At 51.6% G+C, this 15452-nt stretch overlaps 1 protein-coding gene across 4 annotated transcripts in view; it reads right to left on the reverse strand.

The window, feature by feature from the left end:
• TYSND1 (trypsin like peroxisomal matrix peptidase 1) overlaps positions 1 to 14950 on the reverse strand; it is a 17521-nt gene extending 2571 nt beyond the window's left edge. The window contains exons 1-4 of one of the 4 annotated variants that reach the window (XR_006354714.1): positions 13676 to 14950; positions 10943 to 11073; positions 9795 to 9977; positions 1377 to 1508 (exon numbers count right to left, since the gene is read on the reverse strand). Coding sequence is in view for 3 of the 4 variants with exons in the window: in XM_043982080.1 (XP_043838015.1) it covers positions 9264 to 9481; positions 9795 to 9977; positions 10943 to 11073; positions 13676 to 14859 (1716 nt within the window). In the remaining variant the exon portion in view is untranslated. Of the gene's footprint in view, positions 1 to 1025; positions 1509 to 7915; positions 9482 to 9794; positions 9978 to 10942; positions 11074 to 13675 lie in introns of those variants that run through there. The other 3 variants (XM_043982081.1, XM_043982080.1, XM_043982079.1) reach the window with 3 other exon arrangements.
• Positions 14951 to 15452: the final 502 nt, after the last annotated feature.

Below are 15452 nucleotides of genomic sequence, written 5' to 3' on the forward strand. Positions count from 1 at the left end.
GGTTCACTGCCAATTAGCAAAAAGGATTAAATACTTACTATATGCCAAGTACTATGCAAAGATGAAAGATAAGACAAAGACAAAAAGGAAAACAGCCCCAGGCTTCATCCAATCACATAGCTAGTTAGTGCTATGATTGAGATACGGGGCTAGGTCTCTTCATTTTCAATTGGTTGATCCGCCCGGAGAAGGCTGCCTTTAATCTAATTAATCTACCCCTTTCCCCTTAATTAGGAGGTAAGTTCTGCAAGGCCAGAGGCTGTTTTCCTTTTTGTCTCCACCAGCTCTCTGCTGTGAAGCCCAGGAGAAGGAAACACTTTGCCCGACACAGCAGCAAAGAGTAGGGGTCCTTAGAAAAGTTCCATGTGGACATCTAATCCCCTCCGTCCCAATTCCTCAAATTCATCCCCTTGCCTCAGTTCCCCATCCCTGAATAACGATGAATGGCTGGCAGGCTAAGGAATTTGTATATTATCAGAGAGGCCATAAGGAGCCACCAGAGGTGTTTGAGTGGAAGCATCTCACAGTCAAACTCAGGATTTAGGAAGATCATTTTGCCAGCTGGGTACTTACAGCAGGGCAGAGAATGGGTTGGAAAAGCGAGGCTTCAAATGTTGAAAACTATCTTTACATGTAACTGGAAAAAAATAAAATACTATTTTTTATTTTTTTTAGTGATGCAATTGCGGTTAAGTGACTTGCCCAGGGTCACACAGCTAGTAAGTGTCCAGTGTCTGAGACCGGATTTGAACTCAGGGTCAGGCCTCTATCCACTGCGCCACCTAGCTGCCCCTAATAAAATACTATTTTTTTAAAATCCAAAAACAACAACAAAAGACTCGAAAGATAATGCTCTCCACAACCAGAAAAAGAACTATGGAGTCTGAATGCAGATAGAAGTATGCTATTTTCACTTTATTTGCTGTTATTTTTTTTCTTGTGGTTTTTCCCTTTTGTTCTGATTCTTTTACAACATGATTAATATAGGAAATATGTATAACATGACTGTGTGTGTGTGTGTGTGTGATTGTGGTCTTGGGGAAGGGGAGGGAGAGAGGGAGAAAAATTTGGAACTCAAAATCTTACAAAAAAGAATGTTGAAAACAATCTTTCCATGTAATTGGGAAATAAAATACTACCAACAAAAAGGAACCGAGAGGCCCGTTAACTGGGAGCCCAATTATAGGGCAACAGTCCAGATGAAAGGGGTCAAGCGGCTGAACCAGGGTGGTGCGATGAACCAGGGGATGAATCTGAGGAATGTTGGAGAGGTTGACTGGATGCCTGGATGCAGCTGTAAAGTCCGCTGCTCAAGTTGCTCCGTAACTGGCCAAACGGACCAACGCACTATTCCCCGGCCAGGAGCACTTCAGTACCTTTGGCCAGACCGTTCCCCCTGCTGGGAATGCGCGCCCTCTCCTCGTTAGTCCTATGAATCCTTGAGTTCTTTTCAAGTTCAGTGCCTCAAGCTGAGTGCCGAAAGGCTGGAGCGATTGCAGCCGGTGGGACTGGAGGTAGGGGAGGCAGAGGGGAGGGCAGGATGAGAAGGCGGGTTCGGTAGTGGGCCAGGTCGGCTGGCACAGACAGTTCGTTATGGGAATGACTGTGAGGTCTCTGGCTCCTCCCCAGGAAGCCTTCCCTAATCCTCCCCAAGCAGTTAAACCGGGGCCCAGGGCCCTTTCAAAGGATGTGATGTATCCTTACTGATCCTCCGGGAAGCGCCTTTGGGGAAGCGGGGATGTGGATGCGTTTGCCCCGCACACCAGCGTCTTTGCCGGCCTCAAGTGAAAGGCACCGAGAGCGACACCAATTCAACGCACCCTAATCGCCGTAGCGCCCGAGCGCTCGCTGAGAGCACAGGACTGGGGCATGGCGGGGGTGGGACCTAAAAATGATTTGGGGACCTAGCATGGCGGGCCAGCGCTGTGGATGGAGAGCCAAGTAACCCAGGGTTCGAGTCCTACCTCTAACCAAAACGAGCGGTCCGACCCACTTCATTCCTCAGTGCCCTAGGCAACTCTTGCGGAAATAAATAGCACGGGTGGAGGGAGTTTCCCCACCGGAGGACTCCCTCGGGAACGGAATCACATAACGGCTACTCTCAGGGAAGGAAGTCCCCTGCCCCTGCCTCGACAACTCAGAGGTTAAGCCCCTTGCCCCAGGTATCGCAGGGAGGAAGCGGAGGCTTCAGAATTTGAACCCGGGGCCTGAGACTCCATTTGCCAGTTTCTTTCACTTCGTCGCGCTACGCAGCCCCTTCCGAAGCCGGGAGAGGATGGGGGTTAGGTGGTGGGAGAGAAAGTGGAGTGCCCTCCCTTCCCCTCGTCACCCCTGGGGGGCCCCCCAACGCCCACCCCCTACCCAGGGTCTCACCTGAAGCTCCCACGAGCTCGTGCTCCCCAGTCAGAGGACACAGTTAGCGAATTCCCTACTGCCTTCCGGGCCCGGCGTGACTCAGCGCGTCCCGGGAAGGGAGGGGGGAGAGGGAGGAGGGAGGGATGGGGAGGTACCAGCAGCCCAGGGCCGAAGGGGCGGGGGAGCCCTGTACACTGCCCCACCCAGCAGCTACCCTTGAGGTGCCTCTCGCTATCCTAGGCTGTCTCCTCTATCCTGAGCTGAGCTGGGCCAGATCAGTGAGGCAGGCAACAGGCATTTATTAAACATTTACTAGGTAGGTGCCAGGCCCTGTGCTAAAAGCCGGAGATTTTATGAATGAATGAATGGATGGATGGATGGATGGATGGATGGATGGATGGATGGATGGATGGATGGATGGATGGATGGATGGATGGAGAGGACGAGTTAATGAATGAATGAATGAAGTGAATGAGTGAATGAATGGAGTGAGTGAATGAACAAACGAACAAATGAATGAATGAACGAATGCTCAAAGACAACTCATGCTCTCTAGGAGCTGGAGAGACAAGGTCCAAACGACTAACTATGGTCATGCACTCTGGCTAAATCCTATCTCCCAGGGGATGCAAAGTGAAATGTAGTGTATACAAAGTAACAGCAATGTAAGATGATCAGCTGTGAATGACTTGGCTGTTCTCAGCAATACCATGATCCAAGACAGCACTGAAGGAAGTACGGAGAAAGATGCTTTCTATCCCCAGACAAAGAACTGATGGTGTCTGAACACAGGTTGAAGCATAATCTTTTACTTTATTGAGTTTTGTTTGTTTGTTTTCTTTCACAACCCAACTAATATAGGGGGCAGCTAGGTGGCGCAGTGAATAAAGCACCAGCCCTGGATTCAGGAGGACCTGAGTTCAAATCCAACCTCAGACACTTGACACTTACTAGCTGTGTGACCCTGGGCAAGTCACTTAACCCTCATTGCCCTGCCAAAAACAAACAAAAAAACAACCCAACTAATATGGAAACATTTTGCGCGTACACATGTACGACCTATATTCAAGTGCTTGTCCTCTCAGGCGAGTGGGAAGGAAGGAGGGAGAGAATTTAGAACTCAAAGGTTTAAAAATGGATGTTAGAAATTGGTTTTACATGTAATTGGAGGAAAATAAAATACTAAAGAAGAAAATATATGAGCACCCTAGGGAGTAAGACAGGCCAGCAAGGCAGAGGATTCGGACTCTAGGATTCTATGAGGATGACCCATCTGTTGGAGATGTTAGAGTGGAGTCCAGTCTTTGCAGCTTGACATTCAAAGCCTTCCAAAGTCTGGATCCAGTCTACTTTTCTAGCTTTGCCTTCCAACAGTCTGCTTTCTGGACCCTGGGCTGCAGTCAGACTGGACTTCCCACTTGTATTTAGAATCAAAGAGCTACCTGTAGGGACAAGTCACTGCACCTCCTGAGCTCCCTGGGAGTCAGTTTCCTCACCTATAAAGGAAAGATGTTGGGTGCCAAAGTCCACAAGGTCTCCTCCAACTCCGAGATTCTGCTTTTAATCCTCAGATTCCTGCCCAGGCAAGGGCAAAGGATCCATTAAGCCTTCCTTGCCTTCAGCTAAGCCAATCTCCCTCTTTTGTAGTCAGTGGATAAAGCTGTGCTCTATTGTTGGGTATTGGTTGTAAAAGTCGGCCTGTTAACCTTTAACGTCTGATCTAGGTTGCCCTCCATTCATGGGTAGATAGAAGACTCACAATGGGAGATGAGGCATTTGGCCAACGGTTTAGTCATGTTACCTTACTCCTACTTCTGTATTGAGGTTTATGGCACTTACCAAACCACAGAGTTTTGCCTTCCTTCAGGTAAATACTAATCTCTTGATGCTCCCACAGTCCTATGCCCTTTGGTCCATATCTCCTCTACCCATGCTCTGAATAGTCTACTTGCTTTTCCTGTCTTTATTTTCTTTAGTACCATGCTCACTCTTGGGGAAACTGGTTTTTAGGGTCCAAAAAGGGTGGTTCTCAAGGTGATGCAGTGAATAGAGCAATGAGCCTGGAATAAGGAAGACTTGTATACCCGAATTCAAATCTGGCCTCAGACCCTTACTAGCTGTGACCTGAGCAAGTCACTTAATCCTATTTGCCTCAATTTCCTCATCTGTCAAATGAAGTGGAAATGGAAATGGAAAACCACTCCACTATTTTTGCCAGGACCATCCTAAATGGGGTCAGTCAGACATGACTGAACAGTGACACTGGTTCTGATATGGGAGGCAAAAAGGGGTTAATAGAAAAACCTAAGATCCAAGCTCTAATTCAGATATTAGCTCCAAAAGGAAGTTAGATCCCAGTTAATGGATAACTTACAAGTCAAAATGCTAGGTTCTTGTACCCACAGTGATCAGCATCAATCACGGACCAAAACGGGTCAGGTCGAAAGAACAATAAGGGAAAAGACAAGGCTATAGAAATTCTAAAGAAAAATGATTTTATTTTGAAACTAGCCATGGAAATCAGAAAGAGACATGCGCAGAAAAGGCTAAATTTGTCCCCAGATTCACCTTATGATGTGTAAACCCCCAAAACACACCTCCACAGAAAAAGGTATCCACCTCAGGGGTTGGCTTAGGACCCCAGGAACTCCAAATTAGGATAAGCCCTCCCCTGAAACATCCCTAGGTGGAGAATATCATAATGACGACAGGCCCTCCCCTGTACTTCCCCAAGGTGGAGATTATTATAATGAGACTGATAATCAATTTATCTATACTATAAATATAACTGTCTTTCCTTTCCTTATTCAAGAGATACCTTTTCAATATTCTGGTTCTCTCGCTGTGGTCACTCACAGTATTGCAATAAAACTTGGGAAACTGAGTCACTGAGTCTTTTGAGACAATCACTTTGACCCTAAATTCCAGCCCACATCAGTTCCACTATCATTGATGTTATACTTTTTAACTTCCCTTTGTTGTCTATTTTCATCCTTAAATGACCTTGGGATGACTCTGCTTTGGTTGGCTATTGTGTTAAGCTACCCTTGGCTGCCTCTCTGTTTCATGAAGCAATAGTTTCCCTAACCATTCTCATTTGGAAGTCTGTACGGGCACATTTAACTCCTGACACAGTGGCACTTTTGGCAGCCACTTCTCCATGTTGGGCAAGAGGGTCTGAAGTTTTACATACTCAAGTGGGTATAGTAATATATTTTGCCCTGAGGGAAAGTGGGAGAGGAAAAAGATTAGAGGGGGAGAGGGAAAAGAAGGAAGGGCAGATTGGGGGAGAGAGCAGTAAAAAGCAAAACACTTTCAAGGAAGGTGAAGATGTTCTGCATAACTGCACATGTATGACATATTGAATTGCTTGATTTCATAGGGAGGGTTGAGGAGGGAGGGAAGAAGAAAATTTAGAACACAGAATTAGCTCAAAGACTTTAATCTCATCAGGTTGCCTCAAGGAGGGAATAACAAACACACCCAATCGTGAGGAGTAATCCATCTAACCATGCAGGAAAGTAGGAGGGGAAGAGGATAAGGAGGAAAAGGCGAAAGGGGGGGGGGCAGCCAGAAACAAAACACTTCTGAGGAGGGAGAGGGTAAAAGAAGATAGAAAATAGAGTAAATATCATGGGAAGGGAATAGGATGGAGGGAAATAGTCACGATGATTGATTATTAATGGCAAAACATATGGTACCTACTCTGCTGGGTTATTGTGAAGAAAATTCTTTAAGTTTAAGGTACTATATATAATGATGCACGGGATGCTATCAAAAAAACCTGGAAAGACCTACATGAACTGAAGCAGAGTGAAATGTACTGTATACAAAAGAACAGCAATAGTGGGAGATGATCTGCTGGGAAGGACATGGTTATTTTCAGCAAGGCAATAATCCAGTATAAATCTGAAGGACTTATGAAAATTGCAGTCCATCTACAGAGAAAGAACTGATGGTATCTGAAAACAGATTGAAGCAGAATTTTTTTTTGACAATTCCTTAATCTGAAGTTTTGTTTTTGTCTGTTTTCTCTCACAACCTGGCTAATGTGGAGTTGTTTTCCATGACTACTCATGTATGACTTATATTGAATTGCTTGAGTTCTTGGGGGTAGGGGGAAAGGGAGGAAGAGAAATTGGAACACAAAATTTTAAAAAATTGGTGTCAAAATTTGTTTTTACATGTAATTTGGAAAATAAAATTCTCAACAGAAAAAAAAAGAGGGTCTGATGTTTGCTGAATAAGGCTTTAATTTGCATCGATGAAACTTCTGCATCAAATGATCATCAGGGCCCATGTCACTTCTGTTCACAATTCACAATTGACTATAAGGTGTGTGTAGGAAACAAGATCTGTTTGTTGATATGAAAAAGCATTGGACTCAATAAAGAAAAACAGGAAGGCTCTTTCTCCAACAAAGTGTCCCTCATTTATAAATTAAAATCATTCCAGATTACTTGGAAAATCTAACTGAAATAATCCTATTTAAAGTCACTGATTAGAGGCAGGTAGGTTGCACAGTGGATAGAACGCTGGTCCTGGAGTTAAGGACCCAAGTTCCAATCTAGCCTCAGGCATGACTAGCTGTGTGACCTTGAGCAAGTCACTTAACCTGTCTGCCTCAGTTTCCTCATCTGTAAAATAGAGATAATAATAAATAGCACCTATCTCCAAGGGTGGTTGTGAGGACCAAGTGAGATGTTCGTAAAGTGCTTAGCAAACCTTAAAACACCAATTTTTTTCTCTCAACTCTGCCTCCATGCTCATTTCAAGTCCCAGACAAAATCCCACCTTCTACAAAGCTTTTCCCAATCCCCCCTTAATTCCAGTGCCCTGGATGTTTTAAGGCAATTAGGGTTAAGTGACTTGCCCAGAGTCAAACAGCTACTAAGTATCTGAGGTGAGATTTGAACTCAGGTCCTCCCAACTTCAGGGCCAGTGCTCTATCCACTGCACCTCCTAGCTGCCCCAACCACCAACTGGGGAATGGCTGAATGAAGTAAGCTCTATGGACAAGACAGGATATTATTGCTTTTAAGAAATGGGCTTCCCAAGACACCTGGGAAGTCCCCTCTGGACCAAAGCATCAAGAAGAAAGCAGAAGCAGGGGAGCAATTTGTACTCTTCCTTGGGGGAAGAGTATGTGGAAGGACATCAGCTCTCTGGCTCCTTGCAGGAAGCAGCCCAGGTCAAGGCAGAAAGGGGCTTTGCTTGCCCATGCAGATTGGTCAGAAGGGGGGGCAGGGTGCAGGGAGGTGGGAGGGAAATGTCTGGAGGCTTCTTTGGGGAGGGGTAGAAATTATGTTAATGAACTTTTTTTTTGTTTTTTAATTTTTTGTGGGGCAGTGAGGGTTAAGTGACTTGCCCAGGGTCACACAGCTAGTAAGTGTTAAGTGTCTGAGGCCTGATTTGAACTCAGGTACTCCTGACTCCCGGGCCAGTGCTCTATCCACTGCACCACCTAGCCACCCCACATATTCTTTTGTTTTTTGTTTTTTGTTTTTGTTTTTTTTGTTTTTTTTTAGTGAGGCAATTGGGGTTAAGTGACTTGCCCAGGGTCACACAGCTACTAAGTGTTAAGTGTCTGAGGCCGGATTTGAATTCAGGTACTCCTGACTCCAGGGCCGGTGCTCTATCCACTGCGCCACCTAGCTGCCCCCCCACATATTCTTTTAAAAGATGGACTGAGTCTGAGCGTGGCTTAGGATCATTCAAACTGCCACATGATGCCCTAAACCTACTCTGGCCACTCTCCTGTGGGGCCGTGTCCACTGGCCACACCTGCATGAGCCACACAGGGCAGAGGCTGCCCAACCCAAAGCACTGCATCCCATGTACCACAATCACTCTTCACCCCAACAAGGCTCCCCAGAGGACAGGAGGCTTTGCTCCCCAAGGCTGAGCAGTGTCCAAAGCACACGGTGAGTACACAAACAACCTCGATCCATCAATCAGAGACATGGGATTGGATGGAAAGACAATAGGGACTGTTCTAAGGGAAGGAGTTTTTAAAAATCGTGCCCTGGGAAAAGGAACAAGCTAGAAGAAACTGGGCAAAAGAAGACTCAGGGAGGGTACTCTGGCCCTCCCAGCAAGGGAAAGGCCATCCCAAGCCCGTTGTGCTGGGCCTCGAGGGCAGAGGTTATAGAAGAAGGGCGAGTCATTCACCCAGTGCAGGCCGGACTACTCAGCCTGGCAGGAAGGCCCTTCCAATTCTGGGACTGCTCAGCTGTGTCTCCCACCTGCCTGGCTGGGGCTGGAAGCACAGATGGGCCATGTCCACCTGGCTCTAAGGTCATGCAGTCCATGAGAGGCTGGGAACACTGACGTCTGGGTCAAAGGCTGGCTGTGAGTCTCAGCTGTGCTGGCTAGACTTGTATCCTCATGAGCCCAAGCAAGTAACTCGCCATCTCTCTGGCCAGTTTTGACAACTATAGAATGGAAGGACTGGCACACTGCCCCTCACAGATGACTGTACTTCTGTTGCCTGGGCCTTGGTTCCCTCATTTGTAAAATGGGCATGACACTTGCATGACCTGCCTCCCCACGTGGTTGTGAAGAAAGCACTTTGTGAACAGGGGGTTGTTTTTATTCTTATTTTCCTCCTGCCTGAGCTGCCCCCCCCGCCCCGCCCCCAACACCACCATCACCATAAAGGCTATCTCCATGACCCTCTGGGAATTCACCAGCATTCCCCAGGCTTAGGCTGGATGACCACTGGTCAGGAATGTTGTCAAGAGGTCAAACCAGATGCCTCCAGGGGCAAACAGACTGGGGAGCACCAGGCACCTGAAGGCAGGAGCAGAGACGCGGGTGGGATGTGCCTGGGAGCCAGGTCCGTAGCCATTCCGGCAGGCTTTGGCCCTGGGGTCACTGGGCCACTGTCATTAATGTCCCAGCAGGGATCAGAGCTTGCTCCGAGGGGGCTCAGCCTGCACTCTCTGCAGCCGCCACACCACCCTGACCTGCTCGCTAGGCCGGTCCAGCTCCCGGAGGAGCTGCAGGGCCCCCGTCCGCCTGTATTGATCCAGGGCTGGTTCTAGCACAGCCATGGGGATGCTGAAGTTCAGATGAGGATACGTGGCCCCTGTGCTGTTGTCTCTGGTGTTGCTGGTGACAATGCCTGCAGGGCAGAATCGGGGTAAGGAGAAAGCCTGGTAACCAGCGTCCAGCTGATGCCAGACAAGGCCCCAGGGGAAGGGAGGACAGCAGCACTCTGGGGCTCAGATCAGCCTGTGGCGACCTTCCAGAGGTGAGTTGCCCCAGCCCTCTAGTTCAAGTGCTCAATCATCTTAGTCTGTGGCCTTCATCCTCATTCCCCTCTCGTCCCCTTCGGGGCCTAGAACAGGGCTAGGCACACTGAAGGAACTGACTTGAGTTTCCTGAGCCTAAGTGGGGGACAGAGGGAGAGGGCAGGAATTCAGGAAGCTCCTTACCAAGCAGTTCCCCAGAGTCAGTGAAGAGAGGCCCCCCGCTGGACCCGCCATGCACGGCACATGTTGTCTGCAGCATCACAGGTGAGTCATTCACCTTCACCACAGCAGACAGGATCCCCGAGGTCACAGAGGGACCGCAGGCCTGGCCAAAGGCACCAAAGCCAACCACTCGCACATCCTCACCTGGAAAAGGAAGATAGGAGACAAGGATCAGCTCCCAGCAAGAGAACAAGGGGGCTGCACTGCCCCAGCCTCACTTTCTGCCGGACCCCTGAGTCCCCCCAGTACAGTCATGCCAACTGGATCTACTGGAAAGAGTAACAAGCTTGGACTCAAGACCCTGGTTCTGCTACACTAACTCTGTGACCCTGGACAAGTCCCTGCCCCTTCAGAGCCTCAGTTTTCTCACCAAGAAAATGGGGAACACAAACCACCTGGCAGTGCTGTTGTGAGACAACTAAGGTGAAATATTGGTGCACACTCGATTGTTAACACATAATCATTAACACAGGCAGCCTCCCAGAGTGAAAAGAGGGCTGCCCTCAGAGTAGGGAAGACATGGGTTCAAATCCGGCCTCTTGCACATCCTGGCCATGTGAACCTAGACTTTCACTTAGGTGCCACAGCCCGCTGAGATTATAAATGGCAGAGAATCAGCTAATCTACAATGGTGAAAAGAATTTCTCACTGGGGGACTTGGGGCTCTGTACACCAAAGAAATCACTGGCTCTGTCAAAAGAAATCTATCTATGAACATAGTGGGAACACTAGAGACCACTCAGTGAATGTTTAAGTACCTACTGTGTGCCAGGCATGGGGGATTCTAATGAATGTTACCTTGAAGCATCACAGAAATGAGTGTTTGATATTCCAGAATGAAAAGATGACCAGATCTAGAACCGGGAGAATCTTGGCCATCATCTAAGCTAGTGCCCTCATCTTGTAGGGAGGCCCCAAGAGTGAAAGTGCTTTGCTCAAGGTCATGCCCACCCCTGAGATGCCAGCTGAGCAGGAGGGCAGACCTCGGGGCCCACGCCTCAGGAATCACCCCAGGCTTGTGGAGGCCCACTGGTCTGGTTCGCCTCTGCCATGCACCTCCTCCTTGGCTTGCTCTGCTCAGATGCACCATCCCCACCCTCCCAGCTCACCTTCATGGAAGTGGCTGGCCAGGTCAGGAAATGGGACACCTCTGAGGTCTTCCTCCAGTTTCACTACCGCCACATCATAGGGAGATGTATCCTGGGTAGCAAACACTACTTTACCCCAGACTGGAGAACTCCTGGGAGCAAAGAAAGGGCAGAAAGGGATTTGAGGAGACCCCAGGATTCCAGCCTCTGCACCAACTCCCCAATCAAGGCAACACAGGGAGAAAAGGGATCTCCCTGGAGCTCTTTGCCTTCTTGCTGGCACTTTGCCCCTGGAGGTCACGTGGGCCAACCCTATTTCAGGGACACATTCGACTTGCCCAAAGGCAGAGGGCCGGTCAGGGGCAGAGCAGGGAACCGGGTTCTTGGCCCCTGCCGACAAAGCCGGCACTCCTCCCCAGCACCGGGGTGGGAGAGAACAGGGATCATACACCCCCCTTCTTTAAACCCCACATCACGGTCATGCTTCTTTCCTGTCTCACTAGAGAACCGAATCAGTGCAAAGAGGGAAGCGACGGTGGAAAGTCACTGGTTCACAAAAAAAAGAACAGCCTGAAAAGTCAGGAAACCAGACTGGATTCCTGGCTCCTGACCACTCCTCGCAGCCTCGGTTTCCCCTTGTCAAACCAGGGGACTGGTCTCTAGGATGACCTTTCAGGTGTCATTCAACTGCAGCCCTCTACAAACCTATACTATATGATGAAAGTTCCCTCCTCATTCCTACTAAAGTACAGACATGCGGACCCAGGAAAAGAGATTTTGTAAAAACACTGTTAGGGGCAACTAGGTGGCCCAGTGGATAGAGCACCGGCCCTGGAGTCAGGAGTACCTGAGTTCAAATCCGGCCTCAGACACTTAACACTTACTAGCTGTGTGACCCTGGGCAAGTCACTTAACCCCAATTGCCTCACTAAAAAAAAAAAAAAATCACTGTTAACTAGGAACATAGGGTTGTACGGTTAGGAGGAAGTGGAAGTCATCAGCTCCAACCCCTTCGTTTTACAGAGGGGAAACTGAGGCTTAGAAAGGGGAAGTGACTTGCCCAAGGTCCTACAGCTGGTGCAGCAGAGGCCACTCTAACCCTCAAATTCTGTGACCTTCCTCTTCCACCAGGTCCAGGCCCACTGTGACAAGTCCATTGGCCAAGCAGAGCTTCTACTGCAGCCACCAGCACCTACTCTGTTCTTAAAGCAGGTGCCTGAGGCCACAGAGGAAAAGGAAGGATGTGAGTCAGATTAGGAAGATAATGAAGCTCTAATGAGGGAGTGGAGGCTGGAGAAGAGAGACAAAGGCTGGTTTACAGATCCAGACTAATGAGCACACTCCACCCAGAAATCCCCACCACCTACACTACCTTCTTTATAAGGCAGCTGTGAGAAGAGGACCTGGGATGGAATCCCAACTGTGTGACCTTGGGTAAGTCATTGTGCCTGTTTCCTTCTTTATGAGACAAAGAGACTACTCATGCCCCCAAGTCACGGGGATATTGTGAAGAAGGCTCAGGCCCACTCAAAGACCTCCCAGTTCTAGATGGGGACAACAAACAACAAAGGCCTTGCATTCTGAAAAGGCCTATCCTAGAGTCTCCCAGACCCTGGCCTAGTAAAGGGGGCATATGAAGAAGGCTGCCCGAAGATGGGGCATTGGCAGCTAACACAGGAAGTAGTATGAGGAAGACAAGAGATGTGTTGCTAAGCAACCTAAGGAAGTAGGAGGCTGTTTGATGTGGAGCCAACTTCTCTAGGCAGTCCAGGAGGGAGGAGGGCTGGGGTTGGAGCTGTCAGGTAAACCAAGAGAAGGCTGGATACTGATGCAGAGAGTAGTCCTAGATAACCAGAGAAATAAAAAAGGAGTGGCTGAGGATCAGAGAGAAACAGGGACGGTGCTGCTAGGCAACCCCAGAAGAGGAGCTGCAAAGTCGAGGTGGCATTGCCAAGCAACCCCCAGCAGGGAGCAAGAGGAGGGAAGGAGGTAGTGCTGCTAGGATGGGCTGCAGAGAGCTGGCTAGGGAATAGGACTGGGGTTGCTAAGCAACCAAGAACCTGCTAGAGTGGAACATCTGGGCAAAGCAGAATGAATATAAAGTTTTCAGCGGCTCGCTTGGGAGAGTTGCTAGGCAACTGGGGAAGGGGAAAGTAGCTAGGAGGCAGGAAAGGCATTCTGGGCAATCTAGGTGGGAGTCATGAAGCGGGATGGCAATGGAGCTAGGTAACCCTTGGAAGGAGTACAACTACTGCTACTTAGGACTGTGGGGGGTAATAGCTAGGGGGCCCAGAGAGATGAGGGTCGGCTGGAGTGGGGAGGCTTTGCCAGGTAACCCAGAAGGAAGCATCTAAGAGGTTTGGGGGTGGTATCCAGGGGCACACGTGAGAGGCTTGAGATTGCTTTCTAAGGGCCGGGACTAGGCAACCCAGGAAGAGGGGGAGGGATTACATCACTTGTCTTTTTTTGGGGGGGGGCAGGGCAATGAGGGCTAAGTGACTTGCCCAGGGTCACACAGCTAGTAAGTGTCAAGTGTCTAAGACCACATTTGAACAAGTCCTCCCGAATCCAGGGCCAGTGCTTTATCCACTTCGCCATCTAGCTGCCCCCCATTACATCACTTGTCAATGCAATAGACCAATGGAAGGGGGGCGGGGAGAGAGAGAGATGATGAGTTGCTAGGCAACCCAAGAGGCCAGAGTAACAGCTGGGGTGTCTTCTGAGGGTGGCATTGCTAGGTAACCCCAGCCTTACTTGGGGGCGGCAGGCCGCACCAGGACCCTCTTGGCCTCCTGCGGGGCCACGTGGCGGCAGGTGAGCACCAGACGTGGGGCCAGCACTACTCCGGAGCCCCACACGGACCCGCACTCGACCAGGACGGCGGAGACCCACGCGGCCTCGTGCTCCGGGAGGAGGGAAGGGTTCCAGGGGGCGGCGGCGGCAGCGGCGGCGTCCCCATCGTCGGGAGGCAGGAGCGCGGCCAGCAGGCGGGCCTCGGCGCGGCGGCCCAGGCGGCCCAGCGCATGGGCAGCGGCGCGGAGGAGCGCGTCGGCGGCGCAGAGCAGGCTCAGGCCCACCCACTCGCGGGCCCGCCAGCAGAGCGGCGCCGCCACGAGCGCCACGAGGGCACCGTCGGACGAGAAGACGCCGGCGCCCTCGGTGCCGGGCAGGCAGCGCGCGTCGGTGAGCAGCAGCGGGCCCGCCGCGTTGCTGAGCACGCCGCGGCTCAGGCTGTTGAGGAAGATGTCCGGGCAGAAGGCGCCGAACGGGGAGCCGCAGGCGAGCAGCGGGGCGCCCTTGGACAGGGAGGCGGCGGGGCCCACCGAGAGCCGCGGGCCGGCCGCCGCCTCCGCGCAGCCCTCCGCGCTCAGCAGCGCGAACCAGCCGAGCGCCGCCAGCAGCGGCCCCTCGTCGGCCCAGGCGCCCGCCTCGTCCTCGGGCTCCGGCGGGGGCGCGGGAGGCTCGGGGCCGCCGCCCGCGAAGCGCCACTGCTCGGCCGTCTCGCCGCCGAAGAGGCGCGCGAAGCTGGCACGGAAGGCCGGGCAGCAGACGAGCAGCAGCAGGCGGGCGCGGGCCGGGGCGTGGGCCGCTGGCTGGGCGCTGCAGGGCGGCGTGCACAGCGCGCCCCGAGCCCCGGCCCGCGCCTCTGGCCCGCGGCCCGGCCCCCACTGCACGTGCAGCCGCAGGTCGTCACGGCAGCTGTCAGCGCCCAGGAAGGTCGGCCCGGCCCCCGGCTGCAGCGCCCCGGCACCGGCGCGCAGGAAGGGCGCCACGATGCCCCCGTGGCACAGCACGAGCCCCGCGCGCCGGCTTAACAGCACCCCGCTACAGCTCCACGGCCCCTCGGCCTGCGCCCCGGGCCGCTCCGCGCCGCGGGCGCTCACCACGCAGCCCGCCCGCTCTCCCGCCGCCAAGGCCGGTCCCCAGCGCTGCCCCATGGCCCGGGACGCCCTGCTGGCCTGCGAGCTCGCCGCCTCTCCAGCCAGACCAGAGCCCCTACGCCGCGACGCGACCGCCACCCAATAGGAACCGGAAGGCTCTTCCTCCGGGCTCCTGATTGGCTGACTGGCCGCTCGGCCGGCGCAACGGGATTGGACGACCGGCCAGCGACTCTCTATTGGACCGTGTGTTGGAGGAACATGTGGACTTCAGTCAATCACAGCCTAGTCTGTAGAACGGCCCACGAGGATCAGCCAATCCCGACTCTTTGTTTACGGAAGTGAAGGGGGAGGTTGGGCCGGGCTCGAGGTCAAGTTCATAGGGCGCTTTACTGTTGACATTCACCTTGTTCCCTCAGACCCCGGGAGATAAGAAGGGAGATGCATACTGTGCCTGTTTTGCTGAGAATGGCAGTGACTTGCCCAGGTCATCCAGCTGGCACCTAAACCCAGCACTTCCGGCCTGGTCTATGTCCCACGGCACAAGTACTAAACCTCGCCCTCTGCAGGAGGGGCCGCTACCTGTTTGGGCTGGGTTTTTCTGCAAGAAAATGTTATTTAAAAATCTAAAATAGTCGCCTTGTCCAGACCTC

This window comes from Dromiciops gliroides, chromosome 2 (assembly GCF_019393635.1).
Source record: "Dromiciops gliroides isolate mDroGli1 chromosome 2, mDroGli1.pri, whole genome shotgun sequence".
Lineage (NCBI taxonomy): Eukaryota > Metazoa > Chordata > Mammalia > Microbiotheria > Microbiotheriidae > Dromiciops > Dromiciops gliroides.